Consider the following 13,374-nt stretch of genomic DNA (forward strand, 5'->3'; position numbering starts at 1 on the left):
TTCCGCTTTCCTCTGCTTTTTCAAATTGCGTATTTTTCCCAAGGACATACAGGAATCTAATTTCTACTGTTTAAATGCCTTTATTTCCATTTAAACTGCAAAGGCAGAATAACAACTTGATATTTTTGGCTATTCGGGCAACAATATTTGGCAATTCTCTAGAAAAAAATACAAATGACCAGCAAGTATATAAAAATTTCATTAAACATAAAATAAATGCAAATTAAAACAAGGAGATACTTTTTCTATTAAAGTGGCAAAATATTCTTTTAACGATAATAAATACCCAGTGTTAGGAAGGTTTCAGAGAAATGGGTGCTCGTCTACGCTGCTGGAGGAGGGTGGACTTGCACAGCTGTTTCTGAAGAATATCTGTCAATAATCCATGAAAACGTGCATATTTTACTTCTAATAATGTAGGAAATAATTACGAATGTGTATACAGATTTAACTATAAAGTCACACATTACATCACATTGTTTATAAGAAACTGGAGACAATCTAATAGTAGATTGTTTAAATAAATGATAAGACAGAAATATAATGGAATGCTAAAAACAAGGGTGTCCATGGATGGTTATCTGTTAACATGGGAAGTCATTATTTTGTCAAATGGAAAAAGCAAGTCGTAAAAGAGCACAGTATGATATTGTATTTATTTTAAAAAATCATACATGTTTATATATACATTTAGAAAAACACTGAGAACCGGAGTTTCACCACACTACCAGAAGCAATCTCTGGATGGTGGAAATGAGGGATTAAAAAAATGTTAATACCCATTTTTGTGTTTTTCTTCAGTGAACGCATACTATTTCTGTGATTAAAAAAGGAAAGAGAAGTCAAAAATCTAATCTTAAAAAAAAAAAAAAAAAAAAGCTTTGCTTAGGTTTTGGCTTGTGATTGAAGGGGCCATGTGCCCCTAGAGGCATCTACTTGGTTTTGTTCCTTCTGACCTGAGTGGATAATTCTCACAGTTGTTTTCTGCAAATGCCATAATCATGGACAGTTGACTGTCTAGAGAACAGTTCTCTCATTTTCAACTAGAGCTCACTGAGGCTATGACTGCGGAAGGAAGCCACCTTTCTAGAGTATGTTGGTTGCAAAACCATGGCCAAGGCCCACACTTTTTAGTTGGGGAGCCCTTAGAAAAGTTCTTGGGAGAAAGAAGGCAGAAGCAAGCAGAGAACAGATACAGAAGGAGGGGCTGTAGATTGTAAGGTTTCTGTTTAGTCCTTATTTCAATTCTAGGGTCTCCTCAGTCTTAGATGTAGGGCTTATGCAAGGACACCTGAGACCTGGTCACAGAAATTCCTAAGATGTTGAGTTATTTCAGAAGATGTTCAGAAGATGTTATTTCATTTCGACAGAACAAGTGACAATCATACTGAAGGGTTAATCAGTCTGCTAACCTCGAACTGTTAGAGCAGTCCCCACAGCTATAGAGATAGTGGCATTTGGACAGAAAGTCTGTGTTCTGGGTTGGTACAAGGATTCCAAATGAACCCAAATTCCGATGAGCACTCCTGGTAGGTTCAGTAAGTGATGACTCTATCCATCAGAGAAGTCTTTCCTAAGAACAAAGGAAAGAGTTACCTGCACAGATAAGACAAACCTGCAAAGTCACATACAATGTGGCAAGGGTCTCTCCCTCCTATATTCTGCATCCTCCACTCTGTTTCGAAGCCAGGGCTGAGTTTTCCTTGGATTGGCTGCCAGATAGGGTTGAAAATCTGATTCTCAACTTACAGGCTATAATGTAAAGAGAAACCACGGCAAGATTTGAAGGGAAAAGGGGATATATTCATCTTCACAATATAAAGTCACTATCCACCTAGAGGCTCGGCTCTCAAACATGGTATTACAGGTGTATCCAAAGTAATGTGTTTCTTAGTAGTAGCTTAAATTCCGAAGTCTGTAAATGCTACGCTTTTAAAAAGAATAAATTACTGTAGATAAAGTTAGTCATATGACAAAGTCACTCTCAGACACTTGTATGCTTTCTTGAATGAGATAAAAAGGTGGCATTTGAACTATTAGCACGAGCATCAGCTGTCATGTGTCATCTTGGCTGAAAGGCTGGATGTTGCTCTTACAAAGCAAGAAACAAGGGAGCCCAGGGTCAGGGAGCCCAGGCAAGATGCCAGGGATGAGAGATTTGTGGACATGTTCCAGTGTCCTGCAACTGGGGGAAAAGGGAGATCAGGAGATGTTGGGCTGCAAAAGTGAGCTACATAAGAGGCATGCACTTGAGGCTTTAAGGAATCGGGGTCAGCTCTATGCATGTTCAGCCGGACATGTCGATACTCATCATTTACATCAGTACAGAGAAGGCGGCGCCAGAGCAAGGACACCAGCTTACATGCCAGTTCTCGAGGGGAGTAGCTTTTATAGTCGCGGCTGGAGCTGCGTTCCCCTCCCCTCAGTTACTCATGGGAAACCCGTTCCAAGGCCACATAGAAACTGTTCTTGTCATCCAGGCAATGCCAGCCAATTGGTCCGATTTCACAGTCTGCGCACACCAGGAACTTGATGTTGCCCACGTCCTTGGTGAAGCCCACGTTCTCAAAGATGAACATGTCATCAACCAGCCAGTGCTCCTGGAGGAGATCGCCATCAGGATTGCTGCCGTCAGCGAGAGCGGGCTTCTTTCTCATGGAGGGAAGGAAAAGCTGTAGTGGAAGAGAACACAAGGAATTCGCAAGCTGATCGGCCCGGTCCCATCATCACCACATTCTGCAATACTTCACATGCTCCCTGGCAGTTTCTTGGAATGAAAACGAAATGAGCAGCCCAATCACTAAGTTATGGACCAGGATGTTGGGTGGCTTTTCTGTTGCCTCTAGTCCATGCCTGGATTTCTTAAGACACATGAAAGAGGTAATGTGCTGTTATCATGTGGCTTTACTGCTGTCCTTACCGTGGTCTGTAAGGCCCTGCCTGTTCTTAATCTCCATCTAGGTCATTCTGCTTCAGCCACACTGGCCTTCTTGCCTTGCCTTGCCTTCTGCAGAAAGGGTGAGTGTGCTCTGCCCTCCGATCTTGGCAAGGCTGGCTTCATGATATTCAGCTCAAATGCAACCTCTTCAAGGAGGCCGTCTCTGACCAAACAATCTCAGTTAGCTTCCCATACTGCCCACTGTATTTTATTTTTGAAAATACCTTTCCTGAGGTATAACTGACACACACACGGCACATACTTGAAGTGTATAATTTGATTCATTTTGGCCCATGCAAATACTAATAAACCATTACCAGCAAGATGTCACCCCAAAAGTTTCTTTATGCCACTACCTCTTTATTGCTTATCATTCTCTGAAATTACTAATTTATTGGCTTAGTTATTGACCATGGGTCTCCCTCCACTGGAATGTAGGCCCCAGGAAAGCAAGGAGCTCACCTTTCCCATTTGGAATATCATCCCAAGGATCTTTGTACCCATTAATCAACATGGCTTCCTGATCATTAGGACAAAGCTTCACGCACATACACACCCTTTAATTTTTTCTCTATGGTTAATTTATACACCTTTAGCTGCCCTAGCGTACATGAAGACACGATGCCAGCAAAGCTTGTTACTACTCTGTCCCTCATCATTATGGCTGCTGCCAGTGCACCCATTTTCCACCCGAGGGTACACTTCTATTGCATCCCCAAACTCTAACAGGATGGCCTCAGTGAGCTAGTCTGACATTAGCAAGCAGAATAAAAGCAAAAACACATTTTTTTAATTAAAAAAAAAAACAAAAAAACAAAAACCAAAAAAACCAAAACTGTACTGACATTAGTCCAAAAGAGACAAATGCTTTGGGACAGATGAACAAGTCTCTTCCTGAACGCTACAGTTAGGGAACCACAGAGCTGCTGGTTTGTATTCAATACCCTGGAGTTTGCACCTCTGAAGTCTGGACCAGATTCTAGCCAGTGGCTGGCCCTAATAGGGAGGAGGGAGCACTGAAAAGAGGAGGGAGCACGGATCCATAACATTTCTACTCCCCATCTCCCAAGCACAGGTATCTGTGCACTACCCTATGGTGTGTCACCTGAGACAGCATTTGAGGATGTCACAAAAGAGGACAGTCCCTCCTCCTCTTACATTGTCATTCCAGTCGCCCTTTTCACCTCATCTAATGTTTAAATGAGGCCCCAATGCTTTGTTTTACCCTAAGTGAAAATGGGAACAGGCAGAAGCGAAGAGGAATCAAAATTCAGGGACCGGGAAACCTGGGTTCCAATCCTAGCTCTATCTCTCTGTGGGCCTAAACTTCCCTACAAGTATTTCTGGCCTATAGTGTAGGTGTGAAAGCAACATCTTAACTAAACAGAAGGCGAGTGAAACTTTAAGGGGAGAAATATCAAAGACTTTTTAAACGTTAGTTTAAAAAGTGTCTAACAAAGGAGCACCAGCTTCCCTCCTACTGTCTTTTGTTTATTTTTTTATAATCCCAAACACCTCTGCAGTCCCTTTTGAGTAGTGATTTTTTATTTTTTATTTCTTTTTTAAAAGATTTTATTTATTTATTTGACAGACAAAGATCACAAGTAGGCAGAGAGGCAGGCAGAGAGGGAAGAGGAAGCAGGTTCCCTGCCAAGCAGGGAGCCCGATGTGGGGCTCGATCCCAGGACCCTGGGACCATGACCTGAGCTGAAGGCAGAGGTTTTAACCCACTGAGCCACCCAGGTTCCTCTGAGTAGTGATTTTTAAAACATTTTTCTTAAAAAATATTTTATTTATTTGACAGACAGACACAGCGAGAGAGGGAATAGAGAAGCAGGGGGAATGAGAGAGGGAGAAGCAGGCTTCCCACAGGGAGCCTGATTCGGGGTTTGAACCCAGGACCCTGGGATCATGACCATGAGCCAAAGGCAGATGCTTAATGATTGAGCCACCCAGGCTCCCCTCTTTTGAGTAGAGATTTTAAAGGAAATACTATTAATCATTCATTCAAGGGGTCAGACTGGGTCCTGTTCCCTTTCTTTCTCAACATACCCATTTTTATTTAAATCATGTAAGTCAGACCCACAAGACTAGACTTATTTATGTGTACGTTGTACACGTATCTGTGTGGATCCCAACCCATTCTCTGCAGCGCCCAGGGCTACTGCAGGGTCAAGTTCTGGGATCTAACATTTGGAATACAATTAGGCTTTCTAGACAGACCACTGGGGTGGAAATCAAGATATTACTATCTAATTTGAGGCTGCTAATTCAGCTGGTTGGGGGCCAAAGTCGCCAGTTCCCTCCCTGACCAGGTGGGTTAGCTGCTCAAGACCCTAGCCAGTACCCTAATCCTGGACCATCTCTTCAAAGAGATGTAGAACATCGCACCTCAGTGAGTGAGAGTGTCAGCAGAACTCCTTTTGCTTTTTCAAGAACTGCTAACAGGGGAGCCTGGACAGCTCAGTCAGTTAAGAGTCTACCTTTGGCTCAGGTGATGATCCCAGGATTCGGGATTTATAAAAATAAAATCTTAAAAAAAAAAAAAGAGAGAGAGAAGAGCACAAGCGGTGGGGGCAGCAGGCAAATCTTTGAAAAGGGAAAAAAAACTGGTAAGTACCCTTTCATTTCATTAGTTTTTAAGATTTTATTTATTTATTTGGCAGAAAGAGATCACAAGTAGGCAGAGAGGCAGGCAGAGAGAGAGGAAGGGAAGCAGCCTCCCTACGAGCAAAGAGCCCATTGTGGGGCTTGATCCTAGGACCCTGGGATCATGACTTGAGCTGAAGGCAGAGGCTTAACCCACTGAGCCACCCAGGTACCCCGGTAAGTACCCTTTTAAAAATACTTTCTTTCTCTTTGTAAAAATCCATTCTCATGGTAGAAAACTTGGCAAGCATGCTACATACAATATAGATGAAAATAAAAACTGTTACAATACAGAGTAAACTTCTGATAACTTTTTTGAAATTTTCTCCCTTCTGTATTTGTGGTGGTTTTATTTATTTATTTATTTATTTATTTATTTAAAATATTTTATTTTTTTATTTGACAGACAGAGATCACAAGTAGGCAGAGAGGCAGGCAGAGAGAGAGGAAGGGAAGCAGGCTTCCTGCTGATCGGAGAGCCGGATGCGGGACTCGACCCCAGGACCCTGGGATCATGACCTGAGCTGAAGGCAGCGGCTTAACCCACTGAGCCACCCAGGTGCCCCTTTGTGGTGGTTTTAAAACGTGCACAAATTCTTTGACAATCCTTCCACCAGGAGGCAGAGTCCATGCCTCTCTCCCTGAGCCTGGGCAGCCCGCTGTGCCAGTCCGGATGAGTCAAGTGTGAGGGAGATGACAGGCTAGCTTAGAAAAGGCCAGGCTGCTTTTGGCAGTTTCTGTGGGAACACCTGCTCTGGGAGCCTTCAGCTTCTATGTAAGAACTGCAGCTTCTGAGGCCCCCATGGGGAGAGAGGCCCCTGGGGCCTGTCCCAGTGCTCAGGTGTGTGAGTCTTCCCAGGCCACAGGCAGACACATGAGGGAGGGAGCGTTTCAGATGGCCCTTCTGACTGCACATGAAAGACTCCAAATGAGAACCGTCTAGCTAGGCTCAGTCAACTCCCCAAACTGTAAAGCAAAATAAATGTTAATAATTTAAGTAACCAGTCTTGGGTGGTTTTGTTACGTAGCAACAGAGAACTAGAATATTGCCTGACCTAGTTGAGATGCATGTTCCATTCTAATTCCTAATTTTTGTGATCAACTATATATACATACCATAAAACTTAGCAATTTAAAAAAAAAAAGACTGTACTTATTTCAGAGAGAAAGAGAGACCAAGCGTGAGCAGAAGAAAGGGGAAGAGGGACAAAGAGAATTCTCAAGCAGGCTCCCTGTTGAGAGTGGAGGCTGATGGGGGTTGGGGATAGGGTTTCCCAGGACCTTGAGATCATGACCTGAGCCAAAATCAAGAGTCAGACGCTCAGCGCTCAACCAACTGAACCATCCAGGCGCCCCTAAAACTTACTGTTTAAGTCACGTTTTAGTGTGTGGTTTAGTGACATTAAATATCATGTATGTTGTTATTGTAACCATCACCCCCATCCACCTCTAGAATTTTTTTCACCTTCCCGAACTGGCACTTGGTACCCATTAAACACCAACTCCCCATTTTCTAGTCCATGGCAACCACCGCTGTGCTTTTTGTCTCTGTGAATCTGACTACCCTCGGTACCTCATAAGAGTGGGATCATACAGTAGTTGTCTTTTTGTGACTACCTTATTTCACTTAGCATAATGTCCTGATTTTTAAAATGTTTAATCAGTTTTAAAGTTTTATTAAGGTAATTACAGGTTCACATTAGTGAGGAAATAATACAAAAACATATATACTATTTCTTTTTTTTTTTTTAAGATTTTATTTATTTATTTGACAGAGAGAAATCACAAGCAGGCAGAGAGGCAGGCAGAGAGAGAGGAGGAAGCAGGCTCCCCGCTGAGCAGAGAGCCCGATTCGGGGCTGGAACCCAGGACCTGGGATCATGACCTGAGCCGAAGGCAGCGGCCCAACCCCCTGAGCCACCCAGGCGCCCTACTATTTCTATTTAAGAAACAATACAGGGGCGCCTGGGTGGCTCAGTGGGTTAAAGCCTCTGCCTTCGGCTCAGGTCATGATCTCAGGGTCCTGGGATCGATCCCCGCATCGGGCTCTCTGCTCAGTGGAGAGCCTGCTCCCCCCCCGCCTGCCTCTCTGCCTACTTGTGATCTCTGTCAAATAAATAAATAAAATCTTAAAAAAAAAAAAAACAATACAGAAATTCCATGTACCCTCTTTTTGGTAATACAGTTTCCCCTGATGGTAATATTTTGCAAAACCAGATTATAAAATCACAACCAGGACATCAACACGGATACACTCCGCTGCTTTCATTCAGATGTCCCCCGTTTACTTGGACTCCTTTCTGTGCCTAACGTGTGTATATAGAGTTCTGTCAATTCTACCCTGGGTAAGTTCATGTCTCCACCACCACTGCTGTCAAGACACCAGCAGGAGGATCCCTCTCATCACCTTTTTAACCAGACTTACCAAAGCCCCCAGCCCCCCGTTCCTAACCCCGGGAATCCCTCGCCTGCTCTCCATTTCTAAAACTCAAAAGCGGCACAGAAATGGAATCATATAGTATGTAATATTTGGGGACTGGCTTTTTTCACTCAGCAGAATTCCCTGGAGATGCGTCCCAAGTTGTATGCATACTAGGTCACTCCACTGTCGTTCACTGCAGCGGATGCCTGACCAGTCTCTTTAGTCATTCCCCTGTTGAAGGACACCTGGGCTGTTTCCATTGCGGGGATATTATGAATAAAGGAGCAATGGACGTTCATGTACAGGTTTTTGTGTGAACATAGGTTTTCATTTCCCCAGGATACAGGTCCCACAGTGTACTGGCTGAGTCTGGATTAAGGACATGTTTTGCCTCAGAAGAAAGTGCTCTTGGGTGCGCTCTCAGGTCCTCTGCTCTCATATTCTTCACCAGACACCGCTCTGTACCTCCTCTCTCTGAGTTAATCTTCCACTGCCCACTCCTGCCACGAATCTCCCGCTCCAAAAAATGGGACAAAGGAAATTACCCTCTTCTCTTATAACATCATCACTCTTTCCTACATTCTCAAACTCTGGTGAGTGTTTCCCTTTTCTCTTTGTCTTTAAAGAAATAAGGCTCTTGGCCGAGGACACCGCCACTGACTCCTGGGTGCTGCCCATTCTCTGACACTCCTCCTACTCTGGATGGGGAATGGGAACCAGTGCTCTTCTTGCTTCCAAATTCTTACTCCTATATCCTCACATCCACCTTTGCTCCTTTAAGGTTTCTGCCATCCAGTGACTGGTCACGGTCATCTGAGGTGGCCTCGTCACCCTGTAGTATCCACAGCTGACTGGCACTTGGCTTAGCTTCCAAAAAGGAAACTTTCTGATTCCACATCCTACCCTCACTGAGGGGCTTCTACCCCGCAAGGGGATGAGTCCTCCCCAGAGCTCCCTCACCTCGTCTATTCCAATCCCCTCAACTCGTCTGGCCTCACTTCTTGCCAGTTGTATTACGTCCTGTGTTCTGGCCAAGTTGAACTTTTTAGTTCTTCAAACATACTATACGTCCTCTAACAACAGCGAAACATCACACTGCTGTTCCCTCCATCTCTGTTCGGCTTCATTATAATTTCCTCTGTCATCAATTTTAGATAAGATTTCAAGCAGTACCAAATTCAAGGGTGTGAACATTTTATATGTGAAACCGAACCAGTTATAGGGGCACCTGGGTGCCTCAGTTGGTTAAGTGGCTGCCTTCAGCTCGGGTTGTGGTCCTAGGGTCCTGGATCGAGCCCCACGGTGGGCTCCTTGTTCAGCGGGGCGCCTGCATCTCCCTCGGCCTCCTGCTCCCCCTGCTTGTGCTTGCTTTCCGCCCTCCAAATAAATAAATAAAATCTTCAAAAAAAATTTTTTTAAAAAGATTAAAAAAAAAGATTTTATTTATTTATTTGACAGAGAAAGATCACAAGTAGGCAGAGAGACAGTGGTGGGGGAAGCAGGCTCCCCACTGAGCAGAGAGCCCAATGCGGGCCTCGATCCCAGGACCCTGAGCAGAAGGCAGAGGCTTAACCCACTGAGCCACTCAGGCGCCCAAAATAAATAAAATCTTAAACAGTTATAGGACTTACAAAGAACACATGTTGCACCAAATAAATAAAACAGTAAATATAAAAAAAAAAAAAATCTTAAGAAAACCCCAAAAGTTATAGGACTTACAAAGAACACATGCTGCACCAGCAGTGGCATACTAGTCCATTCTCTCCCTGCTAACTCATTATTTACACTGGGCTAATAGCTTTTGTTCACTAATTTATTTACATCTAATTATCTACTATTATCTTATGTGCACGGTGTGTTTTTTTTTTTTTTTCTTTGAAGATTTTATTTATTTATTTGACAGAGAGAGAAATCACAAGTAGGCAGAGAGGCAGACAGAGAAAGAGGGGTAAGGAGGATCCTGGTTGAGCAGAGAGCCTGGTGTGGGGCTCAGTCCCAGGACCCTGAGATTATGACCTGAGCGGAAGGCAGAGGCTTAACCCACGGAGTCACCCAAGCACCCCTATGTGCCCAGTCTTAAGTGTAGGAGATACGCAGGTGGGTAAGATACAGGACCTCACAGGCTAGTGGTATAAACGACAAATACTAACGATACTGTAAACTCAACTGGGATTACACATGTGAATGAGCTTTGTAATCTTTAGGCCATGGTTTCTCAATCTTGGTACTACTGACATTCTGGGATGGAGAATTCTTTGTTGTGGGGCCAGGTGGAGGGAGGTTGGTGTCTTAGGCTTTGCGGGATGCCTGGCAGCATTCCTGGTTTCTCAGTACTAGCTGCTAGGAGCACCCTGTTATAGACTGAGCGTGCCCCCCCCCCATTCTTATGTTGATACCTAACTCCCAGTGCCTTAGGTCATGAGGGCAGAGCATATTTTTAGGGACAATTCTGAGTGACAGGGTATGCACATAGCTGGAATGAGATTATACTTTGCACTTTCCTGTGGGTATGCTACACCTCAATGAAAATTTACCAAAACACAAAAACGGGGGGCACCTGGGTGGCTCAGTGGGTTAAGCCGCTGCCTTCGGCTCAGGTCATGATCCCAGGTCCTGGGTTCGAGCCCCGAATCGGGCTTTCTGCTCAGCAGGGAGCCTGCTTCCTCCTCTCTCTCTGCCTGCCTCTCTGCCTACTTGTGATCTCTCTCTGTCAAATAAATAAAATCTTTAAAAAAAATACAAAAACTGTTTTCAGCTTTCCCCTTTGGGGGGTGATGACAGTATGAACAGATCACAATTCGTAACTTGAAGAAAAGATTAAAACAGAAATTAAATCTTCCTTCAAAACTGACTTGAGGTGTCCATCCCACCTGAAACAGGATTCGTGTGGGAAACTCTGCGTTCCGCCCAGTACCCTGGTAAAGCGTGTAGGTCACGGGAGGCATCTGTCACAACCCCTACACTAAAGTTGTTTCGGGAGCTCCCCCTGGAGCGAAGGGGTCGCCCGACGTCTGGAAGAGCGGCGGCGCGGCGCGATGCGGGCCGGGAGTGCCGGTACACCGGGCGCCATCGGGCCGCTCCGCAGCGTGCGTCCCGGCGCGCCGAGCCCTCGGAAGCCGGCGGGCTCGGCTCAGCCCCGCACCGCAACGCACGCGGAGCAGCAGCGTCCACACCTAGCGCCGGGCTGGGGCCGGGGGTCGGCCGTCCCGGGAGACCGGCCCCGGGCTGCGCTCCTGCCGCAACTCCGGCGCGGACAGCCTCGGGCGGAGCCGGGCCGCGACTAGGGGCGCGGTCTCCGGAAACGCGCGCGGGGAACGGGACTCCAGCCGCCGCGGCCCCTGTGAAGACGCGCGGGTGTGAGCCGCCTCCAACCTGCCTCCCTACCTGTCGGCGGGAGAAGAGAGCGGTTCCTGGCTGCAGCACCCGGGAGCCACAGCGTTGGCACAGCACCGCCTTCCGGTTTCGGCCCTCGGCTGACACTAAGTCGTTCAGCGGCTCGGCTGGTTCCATCGCCGCTACCGCCACGGCTCCCTCGGCCACGGCCGCGCAGGCGCTGTCTCTGCGGGATCTTTCGGAACTGCGCTGGCGCGGCTTTCCGAGACGGGGCGGGGAGCGTGCGACCACTCCCGCTCTGCGCAGGCGTCCGCTTCCCCCGCTCTGGATTCTACTGCGCAAGCGCCCCATTCATCGCTTAACCTGAGTGGTTAGGTGTCCGCCGGCTTTGTGACAGGGTCACTCACTTCCTGGGACGTGACAAATCCTCTCTTCATACTCACCTGGTCACCGGCCTTCCCTTATTATTGAGTAAAACCCGGGTAGGTAATTCACTAAAGTTGACCAAATCTTTGTTTACTGAAATTTAAATTTAGTCTTAGGAACGAATGGGGACGTTTCTGGAGGCGATGTGAAGGGAATCCGGGTCACACTACACATCAGCAAGTCTTATCCATGTTAGTTCCTTCAGTAAAAGACTATTTAGAGGGACATGTACCTTTTTGGTGTTGGAAAAAGGTGCCTGGAAACTTTAATTGCTGGTCTCTGTTCTGATCATACTGTTTACTATGTGGCAAAACACCATGTTGATACGCTTTAGAAACAAACCTATTGAATTATCACATTTCCTTATGAGGTTGTCACTAATTACTCCCAGGGCACAACTGAGAAAGGTAAAGATCAGAAGGGTTACTTTCCAGGGTCAATAGATCCAGGCATGGCTCTAAAGCCACTGCTCTTGGTCATTACACTATACTTTCCTGTTCCATTTGATTAGATCTCTAGCTTGCCCGTTTTAGTGCTTTAGGCCATGGATATCCTGAAATGGCAAGGGAAGGAGAATATGAAGGGGAACTAAGCTATTGATTAGGTAATGTCTAATCTACTACCTACCACCACCATCTGCATGTTTTTCTTCTTCCTCTTTGTCCTTCAGTAATTCAACTTTTTTTAAAAAGATTTTATTTATTTATTTGACAGAGATCACAAGTAGGCAGAGAGGCAGGCAGAGAGAGAGAGAGGAGGAAGCAGGCTCCCTGCTGAGCAGAGAGCCCGATGTGGGGCTCGATCCCAGGACCCCGGGACCATGACCTGAGCCGAAGGCAGAGGCTTTAACCCACTAAGCCACCCACGCGCCCCAGTAATTCAACATTTAGTGAGTCGTTCTGTAATATAATTATACCCTGACAATACAATGGTAATAGGGACCCTATATTTGAGAACATAGTCTAAACAGGAAGGCATTCTCCAAACCAATGACATGTGATAAAGACTACCATGGGAACAAAGTAAATGGAAGACAGGATTAGGGAATAATCCCCACCTGGAGAGTCAGAAAGGCTTTTCCTAGGTGACATTTGAATAAGGCATCTGAATGTGACTAGGATTTTTTTTTTTTTTTTTTTGAAAAGCAAGATTATTTCAGATAGAAGAACAGCAGAATACCTGAACAAAGTTGAGAACAAATTTAAGAACGGTTAGTAGTTCACTGAACTACCTATACCTACGTGAAGAGAGAATAGTAGAGGGAAGAAAGATCAGAATGGTAGAGCGGGCCCAGAGCACCATGGGTCTAAAGTCATGTGAAGGAATTTGAACTTTTTTAAGATTTTATTTATTTTTTGACAGACAGAGATCACAAGCAGGCAGAGAGGCAGGCAGAGAGAGATGGGGAAGCAGGCTGCCTGCTGAGCAGAGAGCCCAATGCAGGCTCGATCCCAGGACCCCGAGGATCATGACCTGAGCCGAAGGCAGAGGCTTTAACCCACTGAGCCACCCAGGCGCCCCAGGAATTTGATCTCTGTAATATGGGCAATGCGAATCAATAGAATTTTGGGCTAGGAATAACTTTGATATTCTCTGAAAATTTGCT

At 45.6% G+C, this 13,374-nt stretch overlaps 1 protein-coding gene across 1 annotated transcript; it reads right to left on the reverse strand.

The window, feature by feature from the left end:
- Positions 1 to 824: 824 nt before the first annotated feature.
- On the reverse strand, positions 825 to 11,708 carry RABIF (RAB interacting factor). Its single transcript, XM_047705362.1, has 2 exons — positions 11,394 to 11,708; positions 825 to 2,672 (listed from the first exon to the last, which is right to left on the reverse strand). The coding sequence occupies exons 1-2, from the start codon at positions 11,691 to 11,693 to the stop codon at positions 2,427 to 2,429; spliced, it is 546 nt and encodes a 181-aa protein (XP_047561318.1). The 5' UTR covers positions 11,694 to 11,708; the 3' UTR covers positions 825 to 2,426.
- Between the last annotated feature and the right edge of the window lie 1,666 nt (positions 11,709 to 13,374).

This window comes from Lutra lutra, chromosome 15 (genome assembly GCF_902655055.1).
Source record: "Lutra lutra chromosome 15, mLutLut1.2, whole genome shotgun sequence".
In the NCBI taxonomy this organism is placed as follows: domain Eukaryota; kingdom Metazoa; phylum Chordata; class Mammalia; order Carnivora; family Mustelidae; genus Lutra; species Lutra lutra.